Raw genomic sequence first — 25,872 nt, 5'->3', positions numbered from 1 at the left:
TTTGCAAGCGATTTGACTCGAAGATATAACTAGAAAATTTACAGGAACTATTTTCATAGAATTTTAAAATATTAAATCTAACATTGAAATTTATTTATGGCTACACTATTTAAAATTTTAATAATTTATCGTTTTGTTGTCGTTTCTTTTAATTTTTCTGAAGGCGCCTATACTAATCTTGATAATTACTGTAAGCCTATTTCAGGAAACTGGACAGAATCTTTAATGACTATTAGACCTCATACAGAATGACTTTCATTATTTGTACGGTAAATTATTACAAAAGAACAATAAATAAATTTTAATGATGGCGCCACCATTATTTTTGCTATGCTATATTAGCATTGGGTATTTCCCAGAATTAGAATTGGTATTACTGAGTATACAAGTATTGCACTTACACTCACAATTATTTTTACTGTAAAAATAATACTTGCGGAATCAAACTTTGTATTTTGTAAGAAATGAAACTTTTCTTTTGCAGTGCACAATTGTTATTTATTAACCCAGCGATAATCTAATTTTTCCGTTTTTTCGTTGAGCCAATAATTGCGCGCCTCATAAGCAAAGCGGATGAGGTTGTGCTCTGCATTCGCCTTACAAAAATCCCGTGATTTCTTAAACTAAAATTCTCTATTTATTTTAAACTATTCCAAAAGAATTTTCAACAAAAAAAAAAAATATTTGTAGGCGCTTCTAACTAGAAAAATTACAGGAACTTCTTTCATGGGATTTTAAAATATTCATTGAAAATATTCATCCTTTTTCATGGTCAAATTGTATACTTATTGTAACATAATCTAAAATCTATTCAATGAACATTCTATTGTCATCAAAAGCTATCGGTTTATAAGATCATTAGTACATTCAGTAATTACCCTATCAATTGAATATAGTCTAATTGCTAAATCATACCTGAATAATACGTTCATATTCGATATGACCTTACCTGGGTTTCAAAGGTTAAATTTTCGAGTACGGACTTGTGAGTTGTATGAAACAAAAGGTATATACTTACTATTTTTCAACTATAGCCTAATTTTGCTATACTAATGAGGTTTTTGGCACTACTTAAATACTTTTCAAAATCAGTCTTAGGACATACTTCGATCTGTTCAGACATATAGCAGTAAAAGTTATTTCAAACGTCTACTTGTTGAAAATTTTGCTTATAGTTCTATCGTTCATATCGTATTTTTGATATTGATCGATAACTCTGCGGAAGATCCACATTCTTGAAGCTCAATATAATTTCCAATTTTCTCCTAATTATTTTGGTGTAAAGTGATTTATTTGAGTGCAATCTTTTGAAATTATTTATTTGACCAAACACTATCAAAATGTCTGAAAAATTAAGGATGATGCTTGCTTTGGACGTGATGAGGCTGTCTGACGATAAAGTTATTAGAGTAGCCAAACTCACTGACAAATTGCAACCCAATGCAATAGTTGATGGTGAAATTGATTTTTGGGAGTTTTCATCTTTTACTATCAAAAGAGTTCACGTTTTTATTCAAATGTTGATTAAAAACAACTACAAGGATATTCTCAGTGATGGAGAGTTGAAGAAAAAAGTTCTGGGAAATGAAGTCTTGATTAATGCTGTCAAACAATATCTACCCGACTGTTATATATTCAAAAATGACAATTATAGTGATGGCAGTAGCAGCGATAATGATAGTGATAGCAGTAGCAGCGATAATGATAGTGATAGCAGTAGCAGCGATAATGATAGTGATAGCAGTAGTAGCGACAATGATAGTGATAGCAGTAGTAGCGATAGTGACAGCGATAGTAGCAGCGATGAGGAAGTAGTTGAAAGTACTTCTCATTGCAATACTGAAGAAAACTTTAAAAAATTATTGGACAGCAGCTATTACTGCAATGTCGTTACTGATGACACCAATAAATCAGTTAAGATTATTATCAAGCGAGATATTAAAGTACATCTCGATTTGAGCGAATCCGACACTGATGATGAAGATGAACCTGAACCTGAAGAATTAATACCTTTGGATCCAAGGTGCATCAAGGTGACAGTAGACTTGGTACAAGTGGATTCTGTTTTGACATCGATGAAGAAAAAACCAACGATGTCTATCCAAACTAGCAGCTCACCTAGCAGCCAAGCTAGCAGTGGATATAGCAGCAAAGCTAGCAGTAGATCCAACAGCCAAGCTAGCAGTAGATCCAGCGGCCAAGCTAGCAGTAGATCTAGCGACCAAGTCAAGAGAAAGAAATCAATAAGAGTCCAAGAAAGAATTTTGAAACGTTTCCGGCAATTTAAGCGTAGGAAATAATTATTAATTGTACTCATCGATATTTTTGTACTGTATTTTTAATTTTTTAATATTTTTTGTAATCAACCAAATTTATGTTTTTAAGTTAAGCTTTTGTAAATTTTTCATTTTTTTTTATTTATTATTCATGAATTATGTAATAGTTAATTAAATTATGTTTAGTTTTTATATTTTTTGATAGTTTAATAATAATTTCTAAGAACAATTGTTACAAAAATAGATATAAGAAATTTTTTTTTAATAACTCCTGTACTGTACTTAACATTTTTAAATATTTTTTGTCGTCATTAAATTTAATTTTTTAAGTGAAACTTATGTAAATTTTTAATTTTTTATGTTTATGTAATAGTCAATTAAATTATGTTTAGTTTTTATATTTTTAGACAGTCATAATAATTTGTAAAAATAATTGTTATAAAAATAGATGTAAGAAATTGTTGTTTGTTACTAAATATTGTAAATATTAAACTTAAGTTTTTTATTTTTATAAAAATCTAAAATTTGTTTTTTACATAACTAGATTAAGATTGAATAAATAATTTTTTAATAAACCTAATTAATTATTTTTTTTTTATTATAATTATAATTTTTAATTTTTTATCATTTTCAGCAAAGTTTTATTATTTTTTTTCCGAAAAATAAATTCAATTTTATTCTTTTATAATTTTTAATGGTTTCAATAAATGTATAAATAGTTCAATTTAATAATAGCAAAAATAATAATAATAATGATGATAATAATAATAATAATAATAATTAAAATTAAAATTAAAAAAAAAAATAATAATTACAAATATTATTGTTATTTATTTATCTAAAACAAAATAAATATTGCAAGTAAAAAATAACCAGACTATTCCAAGCGTATTAAAAAAAATAGCAACACAGATGGAGATGGAGTTAAAGAAGAGAGGAAATGTTCAATGTTGAATGTTCGTATAAGTACAAAGCGTTTTAATCTCTCGGAATTACTGGGCTGATTGACGTGTGACGCTAGTAGGAGTCTTTAGCCTCATATGGGGTTCCCGTGTTACGCAGTAGTTTCCCCTTGGTAGATATTGCTCCGAATGTGATGTGGGATTTGCCCGAGTGGAGATCCAACTGCTCACTCACTGAACCAAGTGATTTCAGATGATCTTTAGATTACCCAGATCAATATAATCGGGTTTGTCTATTTATTGCTACATTAGTAATGTTAATTCTCTCTTTACATTTCGAGTGGGGACAAATTTCTCCATTTATCTGACCCTAAATGATTTTTCAAATTTTTACTGCTTGGTAAAAATCACTTTATCTTTATTTAACGCTCCAATAATTCTAAATTATCAAAATTTCCTCCCAAATTTAAGTAATTAAATACTTTCATTATTCTAGTGGATATTTTGTTAAGAATTTAATTAAATTAAATATTTAAGCTCTCGATACTTTTTTTTCAGTGAAAAAGTTCGAGTTTTTTATTTAAAAAAAATTTAATTAAGTTTTAAATTTATTGGCGTCCCTGCAGATGTTTTCATTGCATTTGTACTTTATTGCTCGGTGTTGTTCCAAGGTTTTATTGAACAACCCAATCTTTAAAGTACAATAAAACGGTCACTGCAGCTGTCCTAGGTATTTAATTGTTCTATTTTACGACTTAGTGTAAGTTATTTTAAAGAACAATTCAATTTTGCCCATAAAACAGCGAATTATTCATTTTTATGTGCAAAGCAACTTTTTTTTTTCACTAAAAAAATATTCCAACTATCAATTTATTTTATTTATTTATTTGTTAAAAGTCGCACCAATATCTAGGCTATTAGCGACTACAATTATCATAAATTTTGCTTCTTTAAATAATGACTTTTGTTAAAATGCACTGTAATTTCTTAACTATTGACGTTTTTAAAAATGTAAGCTCATCCTGATGTTACACTCATCAAGAGCTTTCATTTGAGTACCCACATGCATTTTCATATATTTTTCATATATACATATATATAATATATATTTTTAAGATATAAGCTCATCCCGATGTTACACTCATCAAGAGCTTTCATTAGAGTACCCACATGCATTTTTGATATATTTTTCATATATACATATATATAATATATATATAAATATATGAAAAATTGATGTGGGTACTCAAATGAAAGGTCTTGATGAGTGTAATGTCGGGGTGAGCTTATATCGTTAAAAATATCATTAGTAGACAAAATACAACATCATTTCTTAATTATTGACATTTTTTAAGACATAAGCTCATATTGATATTACGCTCATCGATACCTTTCATTTGAGTACCCACATCAATTTTTCATATATTTGATATATATGATATTTCTCATATTTGTGAAATATATAATATATATAAAAAATTCGTGTGGGTATTCAAATGAAAGGTCTCGATAAGTGCAATTCCCGGATGAGCTTATATGGTTAAGAATATTATTAATTTAATTAAAAATATCATCAACTTTAAATTAAATTAAAAAATTTCTGATTGATTTTCTTTGAAAAAAATTAAATTTTTCATTTATTTAATGTTTTCTAAAATTTTTCCAGATCAATTAAATTAAGAAAAATATTTTTTGTAAATTTCTGATTTAATTTTTTCTAAAGAAAAAAATTTAATTAAAAATTTCTTTAAAAAAAATTTTTTTTCAATGTAAAAAAAGCTTGTAAATATTTTCAATAAAGCTTTAAGTACTCTGTAGACCATAAAAAAGATCCATTTGCCATTAAATAAAACCAAAAAAAAAAAATTAACAGCTCTAAAAAACAATCCCAAAGATTTATTTCCAGCCAAGAAAGCTGGGAATTTAATCAAGAACAAATACATCAATAAATGTCGGAAATAGCCTGGTCAAAAGAGCGTATTAGGTATCTAAAATCTTTCTGCAAGCACGAGTACTATTTCCACGTTGAGACGTTTGTCGTGTACAGTTATATCCGCAATTACAGTGGTTTGTGACTCGAAGCACACGTCCGGCGTCGCTAGACCCAGTCTGAGAATTTATCCGAGGGTTTGTCTCTTGTATCTATCTCAGATCATACCGTCTGCAATTTTTTACTTCGCCTTCTGTCTTGCCATTCGATACACTCCACAGAAACATTCGTATATATACTTTACTGACGGGGGTGGATGCAAAGAGAGGGTGGTTAGTTGGTTGAGGGTCGATGATCCGAAGAGCCCGCATTTTGCGCGTCATACGCGTCGCTGCGCGACTAGATTGTTTGCAGAGGCTCTCAAATCCAACACTTGCACATCAACAATTGTTTATTTATTTTTCAAATAAATTGTTTATTTTTTTTTATTAATTATCTAATAAAGAATTTATTTTTAAACAAGAAAAATTAATAAAAAAATTTTTAAACACAAAAAAAAGTTAATAAAAAATTTTTTTTGTTAATTGATTTGTTTTTGTTGAAATTTAAATAAATTTTTCTTACAATAGTGAAAAGTTTTGTCGAAAAAAAAAGTATTGGTAAATTAAAGCGATTATTTATAAGGGCTAATTTGAGGGAAGTTAGTGTGTCGAGGCGGAATTAAAAGCATAAATGGAGATGGAAATAAAATAAAACATAAGGCATAAGAAATAACGGCGTAAACTCCAGTAGTAAACAGAGCCAGTAGAGGACTTGGGGAGACCTGTCGCAAGCAGACCCCGCACCCGGTGATAAATTAGGGGACTCTGGATTTAGTATCAAGAGAAGTGTGTAACTCGGGCTTAATGTTAATACTTGGTTATCAATCATATCAACTAAAGAGGAATTTATTTCACACAAATTTCAAAAGCCAATTGGCTTATTATTCTTATTATTTATTAATTATTTTGTTTGTGCTTGGAAAATTTTTGGGGATGTCCGTGAATTTAAGGAGATCCAAGTACCCTCCTAGTGTAAATAATGTCTATAAAGAAATGATACGTAGAAATACTTTTGTTATGCATCTTAAAATTAATTTTTAAATTAATTAATAACATTTTTGGAGAAATTTCCGATAAATTTACTCATTAAATAAGGTAAAAGCCCCAATTATTGACGGGGGTCTAAATATTGACACCCTAAATTATTTTTAAATATATTAAATTATCTGTAATAAGAATAACGATCAAATAAATTTTTATTAAATTCTAATTAATTAAAAAATTGAAAAAAAATCACTTTCAGTTCAAAATATTAAATATTAATTATTAAAAAAAAATAAAGTTAGCACCAGTTCATCAAATCAGCTTACGAGCGTCTATTTTCTTAACAACTTTGGTTAGAAAAACATTTTTTTTAACTGCCGAGTTTAAATTAATTTTTTCATGTAATTATATGACCTATTTTTTTTTTAATTAACAGTACATGAAATATTTATAAAATTGAATAATCGAAATTAATTGTATGCTTTATAATATTTAAATAATGGGAGTCAATAACTAGTTCATAATTTTTATGGTGAATCCCATATTGACAGCCAGTCAACAGCGCTATGACGCCTTTTTTTTTTAAGTATAAAATACGTTACGCGATTATATACAAGGCTTTTAACTGTCAAATAACTCGGCGTGTTTTGGTGTTAAATAAGTTATTGAATAAATTGTTATATTTTTAATAATAATTAATCATTCATAGAAATTATTATTAATTAACTTTAATAATATTGATTACTTTATATCAAGTTTTGATAAATAAAAATATAACCAAATGATTCGACGCATGCGCAGTAGGGGCGTCAATAATTGGGGTTACGGTACGTCAATATTTAGATCAATCAGTTTTTTAACCCGTCAATAATTGGTGTATCCAGATTATCTATTTAATTATTTAAAATTAATTAGTAAATATCACTCATTATCATTTTAAAAAAAGAAATTGATTAGTTAAAACATTACTTAAGACATTACCACAAACAAAATTCAACGATATTTATATTTGATTGCTTAAAAAAAATCAAATCATAACTTTGTCTCTTATAGCGTCAATAATTGGGGCTTTTACCTTAATTATTAACATTTAATTGACTAATAAAAAATATAGCACTCTGAATTGCAGGTATACATTTGACAACACAAAAAGAGTTCCCTAACCATCAAATTTATTTATGTTTACTGTCTAACTAAAATTACTAAGATCTTCTAGCATTTAAAAAACCGCGGTTACTTATGCGCCGAGTAATTGCGTAAGCGGCGTTGCCAAGTCAAATACAAGACTTTGAAGAACGCAAGTTCCGAGTGATTTTTCATAAAAAATATAAAATATCTCCGTAATACGTTCGGAAAGCCACTTTTTTATTGTTTTAATCGAAAGCTTATTATTTTTTCAATCAAATTCAATGAAAATAAAATTTTTTTAAATCGTTAATTGCATTAAATTCTTAACCAAATACACAGCTGATGGAATCTCCATTTACCTACATGTAAAAATTACAATTTTAAAACCTAATTATTTGATTAAATATCCCGGAAACCTACTGTTTTTTAATTTTTTTATTAATTATTATGCTACGTAGATTGAATTTACAAATTTTCAGGAAGCTTTAAAAATTTGACTACTTCGCGAGGATCTCCTTAATAGATCATTAGATTTGATAAATTTTAAGCAATTTTTCTAGGATTAATTTTTTAGTCAATGAAAATTTTTCTACTTTTAAAAAGAATTTTTTAATAAGAAAAAAATATATTTTGGTATGAAAAAATTCTTAAAGAACAAAGAAAAGACTGATGAATATTTCGGCAGGGGTAAAAATAATAAAAGGAGAAACCCAGTAAAAGTTCTTAAATACGCAAAATTCTTGGGGTGGCTCGCTGCTGAAAAAATTACTCGTCTCTGGAATTCGAGGGTCCCTGGGGAATAATCGCAGCCGTGACACGTCAAAATTTCGGAGGATTCCAGAAACAAGTGCACGCGAAACTTCTATCCTGGCAATTTAAATTCCGAGAAATGCCATTCGTCTCGGATGATCCGCGTCGCTATGCAGCCATTCAAAGGCTTGGAAACAGAATTCGATGGAAGAGAATAGAATTGAATAGAAAAAGACGAGGTGGAGTACATGTACCGACTTTAACTACCCTATATTCTGCAGCCCCTATTTACTGTTCCACCTATCTCACCCTCTACTCTAGCTGTGAGCTGCTTTTCGGATCTCTCGGTTACTGGGGTTACAAAATCGTGTAGAAATGGCTCTTAATTACACCGATCCTATTCAATTGGCTGTCCCCCATCATTTTAGTTTCACGAGTGTCCTAAAGCGGTTTTTCATTCTTTTTTTTTTTTTTTTTTTTAATTTGTCCGAATGATTTTTACTTTCTGTTCTTTACAAATTTTTTCATTAATTTTACTATTACTTTTTTTATTAAATTTCTTCCCTCTTTTTTCAAAAATTGTATTTTATATTAAAATTTCTTCCAAATTTGAAAACAAAAATTTATTTTAAGTACTCTTTAAATTTTAATAATTCAATTTTTTAAAAAAAATTTTAACTTAAAAATGATCAAAAAAATTTTTTTTATAACATTTAAATACTTTTAATAATTTTAGTTAATTTTTTACTTAAAAAATTTAATTTTTGTGTATTAATAAAATTCAATTAAACTCTCAAATTTAAAAACAAAAATTAGTATAATTATTTTATTCATTTTTTTTGTCCAAAATTTGACTTTAATATCATTAAAAAATTTTTTTTCTAACATTTAAATAATTTTAGTTAATTTTTTATTTAAAAAAATGTTATTTTTACTTAAAATTCAAACAAAATTCTTTTCCAAATTTAGAAACAAGAATTAGTTTAAATTCCTTGTTAATTTTTAATTATTAAATTTGTTTTTTAAAATTTTAACTCAAAAATCTTTAAAAAAATTCTTTATTGACTTTTTGAATTAAAAAATTATATTTTTCCAAAAAAATACAAAATTTGACGCTCAAATTTTCAGTAAAATATTTTAAAAATCCAAATTAATATTTTAAAAGTCAAAACTTTATTATAATCACCAAAAAACACTTCCAACAACTAAAAACCAAACACTATCTCCCCCAAAAGCAGAGTTCAAAGATAAACTGTCAATCATATTTTTATCACTCCCCTGTAGCCTCATTGTCCCGCCGCAATCTCCGGTCATCGGTGGGTTCGTGGGCGCATAACAGATATCAAAACCTCCTGAAATAATTTCATCCTCGACTCCCCACGAAATGGTTCTTCCCTCGCTCGGGATTCTATCTCGAGATCGATACCCGTGAATAGAAGTACAACCGAAGGGGGTTGCGTCCAAATTCTCGGGGTACATAATCTAATAACGAGTTTTTGTTGTGAACCCGCGAGGGTCTCTTTCAATTCGCAGACATGCACACATAAATAAACATATATATAATACACATACAGATGCATTGCTGTCATCTCGCTGTCTCCTCACTGTACTTGCATGATACAGTACCAAATACCGAATCTTATTCTCACTCGCAGAATGTTTTCCCCGCACGCTATTGTACATTAGCATCCATTCAAGCTGGTAATCGAATCGACGGAGACTCGATACATCCTGCCGGGAAAGGGACTTGTGGTTGACTTACGGCTTTCTTTATCCGCCAAAATTATTGCAATTATTAGCCTTGTTCTGATAAATTTATCATTTAATTTATTGAAAGTTATTACACAGTAATAAAATTTTGCGTCATTGCGTCAAAAAACAGTGTTAAAAATTTTTGAGTTAGATATTCAACACTTTTGTGTGTAAATTTAACATTTATTCTGTTAAATTAACACAAAAAAGTGTTAAATATTTAACATAAAAATTTTTAACAAAAAATTTTTTGACGCAATGACGCAAAATTTACTGTGTAAAAAACATAGATAAAAAAAATAATTATTGACTTAAATAAAATTTTTGTTGGTTTAAAAATTTTTATTCAAGATAAATTTCTTTAAAATAATTTTTTCTTGAGTCGAATTAAATTTTTTTTTTTTATGAAAAATTTATTTATTAAAATAAAATTCAAATAATTTTGTTGAAAAAAAAAGTTTTTGAAGAAATATTTTAATCTGGAGGCGCAAATTTAAGACGTTTTATAAAACTTGATAAAAAAAAACCTTTAAATATTTTTTGCTGTTTTAATAAACTGTTTTTTACTTTTGAAATTATTAAAAAAAATTAAAAATATAAATTTTGACTTTATTTATAAATTTTCAAAAAATCATCTGAAAAATTTTACTACAATAACTATAATTTTTTAAATAATTGAAACTACAAAAAATTTTTTACATTTTTTTAATGTCTAAATTTTTAGAAAAGAAAATTTTGATTTCAAAAATTTTTAGACTAGTATATCCTTTAAGTATTTCAATTTGTGCTTAAATAAAAGATTGAAATTAAATTTATCAGTATCAAATTTATCAGTATAAAAAAGTGTCGTCGTAGAACATGTACAAGAATCTAGATCCTTTATTATTTTTTGACTCCTCTAATCCTCTGCGGACTATTTATCACAGCCATAACACATAACGTGTGTGTACACAGCTTGGGGTTCTGTTCTGTAAGGGGTAAGAGGAGGCAAAGCAAAGCTGGAGGGAGAAGGGTGGAAACTAGCCCAGCTATCTCCAGCGGCGTACCTTATCTCCGGCGAATTCAGTGCGGGCGTATGCTAAATTGAATATGAAATTATGCGGCTTATCGTTTGCTTACCCTTCCAACATCTCAGTTTATTTTTACTGGAATTATTTTTGCTCCAGCAGCAATTATTCCTTCCATGCATTAGCAATTATTATTATTATTATTATTATTATTATTATTATTATTATTACTTTAACCTAATTTATTATTTATTATTTATTATTATTCTGAATAAACTCACCGGTTTTGACCTGGTACTTGAGAGTAGTCGAGCAATCAATCAAAAGCTGCTGGAGCGTAAGCCCGTTGTCTGGTATCTCGAGGTCCAGAATTCGCATCAGGTCAGCTGGATGATGGAATTCCAGGACCTTCGAATTGCGATCATTTTGCGTCTTCACGTAGTCTAGCAGAATGTCGACGACCTTCGAGAGGAATTCCTTCGTGGCTGGATATCCTTCAGCATTGATAGGAATTATGTCTGGAATATTATAATTATTTTTTTTTTAAGGACAATTTTAGTTCAATTAGAATTTTAAATTATTATAATTACATCAAATATTTATTCATAATTTTTTTTTTTTACCAAAAATTAACAGTAGGAATTTTATAAAATGAACTTATGTTCAAAATTTGGTCATTAAAATTATTTTCACTGCTAAAATTTATTAAATATCAATTTAGAATTTTTCCTTAATAAAAAATTGGAAAAAATATTCATTAAAATTGATTTTAAAAAAAATTTTAGATAAAATAAAATGTTTTGCTCAATTTTTTATGTTTGATTTTATTAAAAATTCATTTAGAAATTTTTTTTTCATGAAAAATTAATCTGAAAAAAATTTTTTTACAGATTTTTATCCAAAATTTTGATGAATATTAATTTAGAATTTTTTTTTTTAATAAAAAATTCAACAAATTATTTTTTAAAACTGATTTTTAATCAAAAATTTAATTTTAAAAAATTCAGTTTCACTCAAAATTTTATTAAATATTAATTTAGATTTTTTTTTAACAAAAAATATTCATTAAAATTTATTTTTAATAAAATTTGAGATAAAAAAAATGTTTTATTCAATTTTTATGATATATTTTACTAAAAATTCATTTAAAAATTTTTTTTTTTACAGATTTTTATCCAAAATTTCAATAAATATCAATTTAGAATTTTTTTTTCTTCAAAAATTGGACAAAACATTATTTAAAATTGATTTTTAATACATTTTTGACAAAAAAAAATTATTTTTTCTCTACTTTAATGTAAAATTTTTTCAAATATTCATTTGAAAAAAATTTATTTTAGCAAAAATTAGTTAAGAATTTAATTTATAATTAAATATAAAATTTTTTCAAAGCTAATTTTTGTTAAAAATTTCAATTCAACTCAAAAAATGAATTTTAATTGATAAAAAAATTATTAAATTAATAAATAGATGATTAAATAACAATAATAATTGTTACCATGTTACCATAAATTTTCAATAATTATTTTTTGTGATCTTGAAGTAGGAGCTTATTATTATAATTAATAATTGTATACTTAATTCCAGTAGAGAAATAATTAGAATGATTTCACCTCATCAAACAATTGAAAGTATAGACCTAAATTGACACACTCTCACTTGTTTGGTGGGGCGACACCATCAGTTGCCATGAACAGATGAAGATGTTGTCTATCAATGTCGATTAGATAGCTGGATCCGGGAAAATAAGATGATTGAGTGCCCAGATAAGGCCGAGATGAAGACAAAATAGCGGAGGACCTGCACGGCGGTCTTGATCCAGATTCGGTAAATCCTTCGTAGATTAAGTTGTCTCTTTTTAACAGCCCAACTATAAAGTACCCAAGAAGTATCCGGAGTATACCGAGCTCACTGGCAGCCCCTCCGACATCGACTTTCCTTTCCATTACCGCGATCCCACGGATAAGCAACCACGCAGCGACCGCGTTGTCTAGGGATTCTCGTACTTTTTTTCGCTATTCAATCCTACGGGGAATCCAAGCGGTGAATTATCTTTACCATCCATAAACTTCTTATAGTCAAATAAACTCTTAACTTTTTTTTCTTCTTTTAAATTAATTATTTTTTTTTTTTTTCTAAGTAATTTATTTAAATCAATAACCAGAAATACAAAATTTGTGAAATATTATTGTCTTTAAAATTGATCAGTTGAATTTTTTTCAAGATTAAAATCAAAAAAATTTTTTTATCCGTTTTAATTTTTTAATTCAAGACAAAAATTATTATTATAAACATTTAGAGCTTTAAAATTTATTTAATTTATATTATTAAGAGAATAAGAAAATTTTTTTTTTAATAATTGAATTAAATAAAAAAATTATTAAAATTAATTTTTATAAAATTATTAAACTATTAATAAGTATTTAGGCTGCATTAGAAAATGCTTTATCTCAAAATACATCATTAAGAAATGACCTTGTATCTTGTGAACTGTTAAAATTTTTAAAGATAGAAGCTCATCCCGATGTTACACTCATCGAGACCTTTCATTTGAGTACTCACATCAATTTTTCATGTATTTATATTTTATTATATATATGTATACATGAAAAATATATCAAAATGCATGTGGGTACTCAAATGAAAGCTTTTGATAAGTGTAACATCAAGATGAGCTTATATTTTTGAAAACACGAATAATTAAGAAAGTACAGTGCAATTTAACAAAAATAATTAAGAAATGACCTTGTATCTTGTGAACTATTGACATTTTTAAAGATATAAGCTCACCTTGACATTACACTCATCGAGACCTTTCATTTGAATACCCACATCAATTTTTCATATATTTATATATATCATATATATGTATATATGAAAAATATATCAAAAATGCATGTGGGTACTCAAATGAAAGCTTTTGATAAGTGTAACATCAGGATGAGCTTATATCTTTAAAATATATATTATATATATTTATTTATGAAAAATATATCAAAATTGCATGTGGGTACTCAAATGAAAGCTCCTGATGAGTGTAACATCAAGATGAGCTTATATCTTTAAAAACGTCAATAATTAAGAAAGTAAAGTGAAATTTAAAAAAAGTTATTATTTAATAATGCAAAATTTTATTTATTTATAGTTCACAAGTCACGGCAATCACGTAGTGACTGCAAAGTTGCTAGTTAATTTTTAAAAAAATTTTTATGACTGTTCTAATTTTAATAAAGCCTTTATAAAATTTTTTACTTAAAAAATTAAGTCAGTAAGCATCTATAAAAATTTGTAAAATTAATATTTAAAATTGTTCTATTAAATTTAAAAACCTAATCAGTACTGACTAAATATTTTTTTTTATGTTTTAATTTAAAAAAATTTTAATATTCAAAATAATTTCTAAAATTTTATTTTAAAACCATCTAAATAAATTTTCTATAATACCAAATTTAACATCTAGATTCATGCTGTACCAAAATAATAAACATCCATTTAAGTCGATTTGATAAATCGGTAGTCTTGTAAGCGCCAGCTGTGCCCGACCCTAATTTCATTTTTACACAGCAGATCTTCACCAATTAATTTTCCCAAACAATTACTTTAAACTTCCAAATTTAAGCTCCAAATAAAATAAAACATCTTCCTAATTTGAATCATAAAACATATGCCAGGACAATTTATTAAATATGAACCTAAAGATTGATTCCGGTAATTTGAATAGCAAATAGCGGAGTGTTTGTGGGACGTCGGCCGCCGACGGGCCGTTATCAGTGGGCTGACACTTGTGAAAAAGCAAATAACGCGAGTGTATTCCCTGCTGGAATAGCAGGGCCCGGAGATGTGTAGTAAACCCTTCTTCCTCTAACTTCAGCGTTACAAAGTCCCCTGCGGCGTGTAATCTGTCCTGAGCCACTCGTCGAGTACTCACGCGACGTGCCTCGAGCCAACCCGAAATCCTCCATTATTATGCACCCCTGTGACATCCTAAGTCCGGATTCATTTCTCTGGTGTTAAATCACAATATTGTGCTCGAGATCAAAATTTTGGGAAACAAAAAAACACCTGCTGGGTTTTTAATTAAAATTTTTTTTTTTGGGCTTTTACTCACCGGAGTACTTCAGATTCGCTGACTCCTTGCTCAGCGCGTATGCGTTCTCGGAACCCATTAGTCTAGTTGGTGAATGCGTTCGCGCGAAGTTCTGTAATTAAAAAAAAAATTGTTTTCAATTTGCAATTAATTTTTGATAAGTTTTTTTAATAATAAAAATATTAATACGCTGTAAAAAATTTGCGGAGTGTAAAAAATAAATTTTTTATATTTTTGATTCAATTATTAAACATTAAAAATCAATTAATAAAAATTTTTTTTAATTAATTTAAAAAAAAAGAATTTATTAAATGCAATTTTTAAATATAAAATTAATGAATTTTTTTATAGAATTTATAATTAGAATAAATTAAACTGTTATTCTGAAAAAAAAAAGAGTTTAATAAATTATAATTATTCATTTTATTTTAAATTAAAAATTAAAAATTCTTAAATAATATCTTTTGCCATTCTAATAAAAATAAAAAATGGTTATTTGTTTGAAAATTACAATTGTGTAATTAGAGATTTTGAAATTAATGGAAAATTTTTCTTAGCTTGACATAAAAAATTTTAAATACTTAAAAAAAATTGCATCAATATTTTATTCAATTTCTACAAATAGAATTTTTTAATTAATTCTTTGTTTAGAAATTCTAAAAATTGCCATATAAAATTTAATTTGAGTAATTAATTTTATTTAATAATGATAATTTATTATTTGTAACTTTTCACCTCAGAATTTATCAACAAGACTTTGAAACAAAATAATATTTATAAAAAATTTTCTTCAATGTTCTAAAGTCAAATTTAAAAAAAATGTAATCAATATTTATAAAATTAAACTTGAAATAAATTGTTCGAAGCAATTTGTTAGTAATTTTGCATTTGAAATTTTTTTCAGCTAATTAAAATTTTTTTGTCTAAAAATTCGGATGTTTTTCGGATTAAAATTAAAATTTACTCTAAAATCACTTCGCTGAAAAAACTTTAATATATTTCTTGGTAAAAATATTTTTTTTTAATGAATATTTTTGACAAATATCCTTACAAAAAAATTATTTCGCAAGTTTATGACAAAAATATATATTTTTAATAAAATTCTTTTGAATAATTTTAAACTCAAAAATTCTGAAAAAAAATTCCAGAAGTATTCCTTAAAGTTTATTATTTTTTTAAATTCACTCCCAATTTTTTACAGTATAATAATAAAATTAACAATAATAACTAAAATAATAATAATAATAATAATAATAATAATATTAACAATAATAATGATAATGATAATGAAAATGATAACGATAAAAGTGATGACGATATTCTTACATATAAGTAATCCTTGATGGCAGTAATTTTAGTGCCGATCATTTGCACATTGTCCATGTCTCTGTCGTAGTGCCCCTGCTTTGGCTCCCTACAACAATCAACAATAACAATGTGCTTCAGTTATTCTCGGTTGTCCTCAAACTGAGCAGCAAGAGGTGCACGGTCAAAGAAACATGGACAGCGTTTGATTTTCCTCAATAAATTTCACTGCTTTTATATTCATTTTATTTTTTATTTAATCTTCTTCTATGAACATGATAATGGCTTGTGAAATATTTTCGTGATACTTGTGAATTATCACAAAAATTATCGCAATTAACTAATATGTATCTTGAAGAATTTTTATCTAATTATCTAATTAATTGCGGTAATTATTAAAGATCTTCATCTAACAAGTAGTACAAGTCTATCGTCTGTGTTTGTCTGACCATGTAATGATTTTTCTACTTGGAAATAAAATTATCTATTGGAGAAATTTTATTGAGAAGGTGTCGGCTTGGTTTTTCAATTGCTTATTGATTTATTGTAATTAATAATCATAATTATATTGTATATTTATTAATTACTTGATTAAAAAAAAAAATTAGTAAATTTGTTCAATTAAATTTTGTTAATTTTACAATTTTAATTAATAAAAATATTTAAATAGTTTTTTATTAAAATAATTTCATTAAAATTTAGCAAAGTTTTGTAACACTTTATTTTACTCATTTTTTAGTAAAATTATTATCAGTAAGCAATTAAAAAAATTATAAAAGTCTCTAATAACTCTTCTAACATAATTAAAATAAAAATTTTAATCTATACTCTTTTTTACATTGAGAAAAAAATATATTTCAAATAAAAAAAATGATATAATCTCAAATTATTAATTATTATTTATAAAAAGTCATCCTAAAATATAAAAAAAAATTACTTCTTTATTTTTCATTCAAGATTTTTACTTAAAAAATTTATTTTCACAAATAAAAGTTATAAAATTATTTACAAATAAAATTTAACTTTAATTAAAATTGAAATAAGATCATGAGTTCTTATCTAATTTAGTTAAAAAATATTTTTAATTCGCGAAATTAGCGATAAAAAAATGTAAATTTTATTTTTAAAATAATTATACAATGTATTTAATTTACTAAAAAATTTTTCTATAAATAAATAAATGAAATAATTTGAATGTATTTTTCATAGCTTGGTCAAAAAAATTTTTCTAATTAATTAAAATAATTCTTTTAATATTTTGTGAATAAAATTAAATAAATAAAATTTCTAAACTAATAAATTCTTGTCCAGACAAAAAAAATTTTTTTCTCAATAAAATTTACAGAAAATTTCACTTAAAAAAAATAAATTAATCCTTCTAGTGATAACCTCGAACAAATTTCCACGCAAAAAAAATTTCTACTTCTACAAAAAAAAATAAAAAATCAAAATAACACAAAAACTACAAAGCAAATATCTACTAATAATTATAAAAAAACTTACCAAAAACGAAGTTGTAGTCGTTAACGACGATGGAAGTCCTTAGCGAACGTGAGTTAAAAATAATGAACGTTTAAAAGGTAGTAAGCGAGTGGAGCGAGAGCCAAATACTGCGTGGGTGACGACGGACGGGCTTTGGGGGTGTTTTCCACGGGACTGCGAGCAGCGACTCAAGCTCGGCGATCTCGAGTCTCTAGTCTCGGGTTGACTCGTATCGGCCGGGACACACTCGCGTTGACCCAGTTTCCGTTTCCCGTCCTGGAGTGGATCTGCGGGGGTGGCTCTCCAGGGCGGAGCCTCGGGCTCCCGGGGGTGGGAGACCACGTGGGCGAATTAAGGGCGTGTTCTCTAGCGGCCAATCGCAGCTCGCTTCGGGGGGTTGATACATAACTCGAGACCCTATTTCTCCTTTATCTTATTCATCTCTCGCTCTTTGCTTCGTTTCTTCAGATATTTATCTTAGTTCCAATGCGAACGAGGATGTGGTCGCCCCTGCTGTACTACACCTCGCGAATTTGGGTAACCGAATGCTTAAAACCCACGATTATCATCACTATTTTCCTTCACTGACATTTACATGCTTTATTACATCACAGAATAATATTATTCTGCTTCAATTAAATATTAAGAGATTTTTTAATAAAATTTTTTCATAAATTTATCTTTTGTAGCCATTTTCATACATTCTTTTTATTTTTTAAATTATACTAGCAACCTTGCAGTGAACTATAAATAAATAAAATTTTGGTTTATTAAATAATGACTTTTGTTAAATTCCACTGTACTTTCTTAAATATTGACGTTTTTAAAGATATAAGCTTATCCCGGTGTTATACTCATCAAGAGCTTTCATTTGAGTACCCACATGCATTTTTGATATATTTCTCATATATACATATATATAATATATATTTTAAAGATATGAGCTCATCTTGACGTTACACTCGTCAAGAGCTTTCATTTGAGTACCCACATGCATTTTTGATATATTTTTCATATATACATATATATAATATATAAATATATGAAAAATTGATGTGGGTACTCAAATGAAAGGTCTTGATGAGTGTAATGTCGGTGTGAGCTTATATTATTAAAAATGCCAATATTTCACAATATATAAGGTCATTTCTCAATTATATTAAATTGCACTGCACTTTCTTAATTATTGATGTTTTTAAAAATATAAGCTCATCCCGATGTTACACTCATCAAGAGCTTTCATTTGAGTACCCACATGCATTTTCGATATATTTTTCTTATATACATATATATAATATATAAAAATATATGAAATATATGAAAAATTTATGTGGGTACTCAAATGAAAGGTCTCGATGAGTGTAATGCCAGGGTGAACTTATATTTTTAAAAATTTCAATAGTTCACGAGATACAAGGTCAAATTCTGTAAAAATTAAGCGTCAAAATATTTTTAATATGGCTATATATCCCCTAAAATGTCCATATATATTTTTTTATAAAGCCTGATATGAGAATTGGCCATATATAATTTTTTTAAATAGTATTAAAAAATTCCAACAGGTGGCGCATGGTCGATAAATCGTCTCATTGTCAGAGAGTTCATTTTTTGAGATACTAATAATTAAACAATTTTTTAAGCTTTTTAACTGATTAACGGCTCGACATACTTGCAAGAGTTCAGAATATTTTTTGTAAATAATTGAACGCTCTACAAATAGGTCATTGTAATTTTTTTGATAAATCTACTCTTTCAAAAGTTATCTAAGGTTAAAGTTGAACTTAAAAGTTTTTTTTTCTTTTTTAATTAATTAATCAAGCTGTTTTCAAATTTTCATTCAAAAATTGTCATAAAAAATTTATTTTAAACACTTTAATATTAAGTTTCAAATTAATTTATTTTTTATTTTTATCGATATATATATAATTTTTTATACTCGCGCTTTTTAAACTCCGAGTCGCGTAAGCTACATATAATACGTATATATAAAATTTCATTTTTAATAGTTGATTTTTTGTGAGCTTTTTTACCCGATTATCGGTTTTCTATCAGTTCTGCTAAACAAAATAAATCAACGAAATCTCTGCATGTGACGTATTTCAGTATCCTTTTTTTTATTATTATACATTATTTTTAATAAACTTCCTTGTAAAAAGCAGACATTTTTTAATTATCGGAATTTCCGGCCAAGATACCGAGAGCTATTGATAGAAATGTCAAGGCTAAAATTTTTGTATTCATTTTTAGCGCTCGACTTTATTTTAAAAATTATTCGAGCTTCAAAAAAAAAAATTCGATACTTAAACTCTCCCGAGATGACTATTGATATTCAGATTTAATCACCTATTTCCGTGGGTGTATCTCTTCGATCCATTTTTAAAGGTCGACCTCCAAAGTGGGTGAACGAATAATTTTTTTATGTGAAGTTTGACACGACTATCTCATTAAAATTGTAAAACTTCGGATGTTTTATCTAGAACTTTGTTGAAAAAAACCTCAATCTTTTTTAAATTTCTAATTTAGAACGTGAAAAATTAAATTTAAATCTTGAAAATTGAAAAATTAATTTTTTTAAACATATTTTAACTCTTAAAATTCATAAAGGAGTTTGATTTTAAATCATCGGGCGTACTGGAATAAAATAAAAATTATTCAAGCTTAAAAATCGCTATTTAACCGATTATGGAAATTGAAATCCAATAAGAAAAAATATTTCTTTAATATCTCGGTTATTTTATTAAAAAAAAAAAGGATTTCAAGCTTGTTTTTAGATTTTTTTTATTAAAAGAAAATTTTATTTAATTGTTTAAATATTTTAAAATTTTGAATTTTTTATTTTTGGTAATTTTTTAATATTAAATTTATTTTTTAAATTAAAACACTTAATAATTTCTTAGTTTCAATTTTTTTAAGCTGTTCCAAAGATATTAAATAAATATTTAAGTAAATTTTAAATTAATAATTGAAAACTATTCAAAATTTTTAAGCCAATTAAAAAGAAAAAATAGAAAATTTTTTATAAAGTTTTTTCAAGATAACTTTCAAATAATTTAACCAATCGATTTTTAGAAACCTTATATAAATTTTTTGTGCTCAAAAAATTGCATCGAATGCAATCAAATTAATTAAAATCAAACAATGTGTTCAAAAGATTATTAATTTTTTTGAATTGACTGTTTAAAAAGAACTTTTAAGTTAAAAAAAAAAAAAAATAATCTAATTGATAAATTTTCAAGCTCTAGATGCATAATTAAGAATTGACCTTGTATCTTGTGAACTATAGACATTTTTAAAGATATAAGCTCACCCCGACAATGCACTCATCAAGACCTTTCATTTGAGTATCCACATCAATTTTTCATATATTTATATATTATATAAATATGTATATATGAAAAATATATCAAAAATGTATGTGGGTACTCAAATGAAAGCTCTTGATGAGTGTAACATCAAGATGAGCTTATATCTTTAAAATATATTCTATATATATGTATATATGAAAAATATATCAAAAATGCATGTGGGTACTCAAATGAAAGCTCTTGATGAGTGTAACATCGGGATGAGCTTATATTTTCAAAAACGTCGATAGTTATAAAAGTACGGTACAATTTAACATAATTAAGAATTGACCTTGTATCTTGTGAACTATTGAGATTTTTAAAGATATAAGCTCACCCCGACAATACACTCATCAAGACCTTTCATTTGAGTACCCACATCAATTTTTCATATATTTATATATCTTATATATGTATATATGAAAAATATATCAAAAATGCATGTGGGTACTAAAATGAAAGCTCTTGATGAGTATAATCTCGAAATAAGCTTATATTTTAAAAATATATATTATATATATGAATATATGAAAAATATATCAAAAATGCATGTAGGTACTCAAATGAAAGGTCTTGATGAGTGTACCATCAGGATGAGCTTATATCTTTAAAAACATCAATATTTAAGAAAGTACAGTGCAATTTAACAAAAGTCATTATTTAATTAAGCAAAATTTTATTTATTTATAGTTAGCAATTTTTAGCAGTCACATAGTTATCTTAAAACTCAATTTAGTATTTTTTATTTGCTAAATAAAATTTTTGGTAAGTCATAATTAAAAAATTACATAAAAAAATGACTATTAGTAATCTGGAAATAAATCCAGCTTGAAGAGATGATAAAAAAAAATGACAAACCGGAGCTGGGATTTAAAAGTGACGTTTGCAGTAACTAAGACGAAGGCGACGGTTCGGACGTCCTTCCCCGGAAAGTGATAAAGAGAAAAGGAAAATATTTAGTCTGTAAGCGAGGAAATAGCAGCAACTAGTTACGTTCCTGGCGTGGATTCATAAACCTCGACCTCAGCCCTCACTAAACTCCGGAGGCCGCATCGCATACTCAACTCGGTATTGATTAAATTCCGTCGGCCATTTTGCCCCGGCATCCCATTGGCCGCCGTCCATTTTGTCCTCACCCTCTCGAAAAAAGTTTATCATTCCTCAGGCCCTTTCCCTCTTCTCCTCTCTTTCTCTCCGGTCATTATTCAGCTCGGTCCTCCTCGTTCAAGGCGATGATATGCTCGCGCAGCCCTCCGGTTTTTATTTCCATTTCCAGGGTTGTTTTTTTTCCGTAAGCAAGCAGCTAGAAGTTGAAGTTGAAGTTGAAGTTGAAGTTGAAGCACTAGGTAGAAACATAAACGTACAATTGAATTTCAAACTCGCTCACGTGAATATCACCCCTACGCTCGTTACACGTCGTCTCCCCGATGTATTTAAACTCCGCGTACTCCAGTTTGTTCCGTTTCTCATTCCTGGCATGTTTATGCCTTACCTTTTTTCTGCTTTTATTTCATGCTTCTCATACACCTACCTCCAACTCCTACCGAGTAAATAACAATAGGATACCGTATAAACACGCCTCACTTTTGGTTATCGTGGGTACATTACTTTTTTTATTTATCCCTCTTTATTTCATGTTGACAGAATATCATTTAAATTTTTTTTTAAAGTTAATGTCAGCAGTTTTAATATTTTTATCCGTGTAAGCTTTTTTTTTTGTATAATACAAAAAATATTAAAAAAATTTAAGGCAAAATTATTATTATAATTGAATGACAGTAAAAAACATTTTTTTATTGAAATGATGTATTTTTTCTACTGATGATATTTTTAACGATATAAGCTCATCCTGGAGTTACACTCATCAAGAGCTTTCATTTGAGTACCCACACGAATTTTTTATATATTTTATATATTTCACAAATATGAGAAATATCATAAATATGAAATATATGAAAAAAATCGTGTGCGTACTTAAATGAAAGGTTTTAATGAGTGTAACATCACGATGAGCTTATTTCTTAAAAAATGTCAATAATAAAAAAATGACTTTGTATTTTGTCTACTGATGATATTTTTAACGATAAAAGCTCATCCTAATGTTACACTCATCAAGAGCTTTCATTTGAGTACCCACAAGCATTTTTGATATATTTTTCATGTATACATATATGTAATATATATAAATATATGAAAATTTGATGTGGGTACTCAAATGAAAGGTCTCGATGAGCGTAACATCTGGATGAGCTTATATCTTAAAAAATGTCAACAATTAAGAAATTATGTTGTATTTTGTCTACTGATGATATTATTAAAGATATAAACTCTTCCTGGAGGTACACTCATCAAGAGCTTTCATTTGAGTACCCACATGCATTTTTTATATATTTTTCATATATACATATATGTAATATATATAAATATATGAAAAATTGATGTGGGTACTTAAATAAAAGATTTTAATGAGTGTAACATCACGATGAGCTTATATCTTAAAAAATGTCATTAATTTAAAAAAGTCGTTCTATTTTGTCTACTGATGATATTTTTAATGATATAAGCTCATCCTGATGTTACACTCATCAAGAGCTTCCATTTGAATACCTACATCAATTTTTCATATATTTATATATATATTATATATATGTATATATGAAAAATATATCAAAAATGCATGAGGGTATTCAAATGAAAGGTCTCGATGAGTATAACATCAAAATCAACTTATATTTATGAAAATTTTAATAATTAAGGAGTGATTGTTGCATCTTGTTAACTAATGATGTTTTTAACGATATAAGCTCATCCCGATGTTACATTCATCAAGAGCTTTCATTTGAGTACCCACATGAATTGTTTATATATTTTATATATTTCACGTATATCAGAAGTATCATATATATAAAATATATGAAAAAAATCGTGTGGGTACTCAAATGAAAGGTTTCGATGAGCGTAACATCAGGATGAGCTTATTTCTTAAAATCGTCAATAATTATTTTTGTTAAATAGAGATTTTATTATTTTTTTATGTATTATTAATATGACTAACTTTTCTCATCAAAAGATTTTTAATTAAAGTTAAACATGAAAGGAAGCAACAAATTTAATTTAAAATTACTAGAAAAAAATATAACAAGTTTATACGGACATGTAGTAATACTTTTATTAATAACTTAAGGTAAATGTGAAAAGTTTGGCCGAGAGCGAACAGCTTGAGATCTCCAGAGGTATTGAGCAATACTTTTGATATTTTATCTCAACTTTTGTTTTGCGCGAAAGATTATATTGAGATCTCCGGGGGTGAGGGGGTCGCTGTAAGTTTATTTCATAATAAATATAAGAAGGTTTTCTGTGGAAACTTTAGCATTATATTTGAAGTACATAGTACATAGTACGTACAGCAGTGCTTTGCAGTGCTTGCTGTACATACAAACTTTTTCAAGTGGCTGTATTTAGGTCTGTATTTTGAAAAGACAGTGCAATCGATCCACGGACGAAACTTTGTCTCTTAATGCACCAAAATTACGGACATTGTTTCTACGTAAATTATTCATGACGTTAATTTTAAAAAATTCAATTTTCAAGAAAGTTTTGTTCAATTCACTTCAAGAAGATAACTTTTAAATTAACTTTAATTAGGCAGAATTTTGAATTGTTATTTTTTGTAATAAAATTTACATAATTTATCTTTTTTTTTTAATTCTAAAGTAGTTACTTTAGCAACGAAAAGTGACAATAATTATATCTTATATTGCATAAGCTTTTTAATAAATGATTTTATAATTATGATATTTTTTATAATTGTGAAATATATAAAATACATAAAAGATTCATGTGGGTATTTAAATGAAGAGTCTCAATAAGTGTAACATCAAAATGAGCTTATATAGTTAAAAATATCATCAGTGGATAAAATATAACATCATTATTATTGTTATTTTAGACGAAATCTGTAAAATATGAATTTAATTTTCTATAATAAAGGTCCTAGTTAATTTACTCATATTTTTAATCCATTAGAAAAAATATCAATTATAAACAATAAATGAAGAAATTTTATTGAAGAATTTAAAGGGTTTTTTTTAATTATTTTATGAGTATTATTTTAGGCGAAATATTGAAAAAATGATAAGAGACTTTTTTTTCGTAGGAAATTTAATTTTCTATCATAAAATTCTTTATCAACTCTTTCATATCTTTAATCCTTTAGACAGAATATTAAATTAGAAAAAAAATGACAAATTTTTATTGGCAAATTTAAAAGGATTTGTTAAAATTATTATTTTTATTTTGGACAAAATATTGAAAAAATGATAAGAGACCTTTTTTGTAGAAAATTAAATTCTTCATCACAAAGGTCCTTATTCAATTTTCTCATATTTTTAATATTTTAGATAAAATATTAAACATAAACAATGAATGAAAAAATTATATTGAAGAATTTAAAGGGATTTTTTTAATTATTATTATTATATTAGTATTATTTTAGGCGAAATATTGAAAATATGAAAAAATGATGAGATCTTTCTTATAGAAAATTAAATTCTTTATAAAAAAAATCTTTATTAATATTCTCACATCTTTTATTTTCTAAAGAGAAGATTAAATACACTGATAGAAGGATTTGTTTATAGTTAATAATATTTGTTAATATTTAACAAATCATTTATTAGAGACCACTTTTTAGTCCTTAACAAATATTTCTTAGTATTTAAAAAGATTTATTAATATTTAATAAATGAATATCTGATTTATTAAATACAAACAAATCATTTTAAATACTAAGAAATATTTGTTTGATACTAAAAAATGGTCTCT

The 25,872-nt window shown here is 26.6% G+C and overlaps 1 protein-coding gene across 2 annotated transcripts in view; it reads right to left on the bottom strand.

Moving 5' to 3' along the window:
• Positions 1-17,971, bottom strand: part of LOC123263089 (glutamate decarboxylase) — a 33,866-nt gene extending 15,895 nt beyond the window's left edge. The window contains exons 1-4 of one of the 2 annotated variants that reach the window (XM_044725625.1): positions 17,726-17,971; positions 16,244-16,331; positions 14,939-15,029; positions 11,112-11,348 (exon numbers count right to left, since the gene is read on the bottom strand). In XM_044725625.1, coding sequence (XP_044581560.1) covers positions 11,112-11,348; positions 14,939-15,029; positions 16,244-16,300 — 385 coding nt within the window. In that variant the 5' untranslated portion in view covers positions 16,301-16,331; positions 17,726-17,971. The remainder of the gene's footprint in view (positions 1-11,111; positions 11,349-14,938; positions 15,030-16,243; positions 16,332-17,725) is intronic. The other variant, XM_044725626.1, reaches the window with a different exon arrangement.
• Positions 17,972-25,872: the final 7,901 nt, after the last annotated feature.

This window comes from Cotesia glomerata, linkage group LG4, assembly GCF_020080835.1.
Source record: "Cotesia glomerata isolate CgM1 linkage group LG4, MPM_Cglom_v2.3, whole genome shotgun sequence".
In the NCBI taxonomy this organism is placed as follows: Eukaryota; Metazoa; Arthropoda; class Insecta; order Hymenoptera; family Braconidae; genus Cotesia; species Cotesia glomerata.
This window is presented reverse-complemented; position numbering and strand designations above follow the sequence as displayed.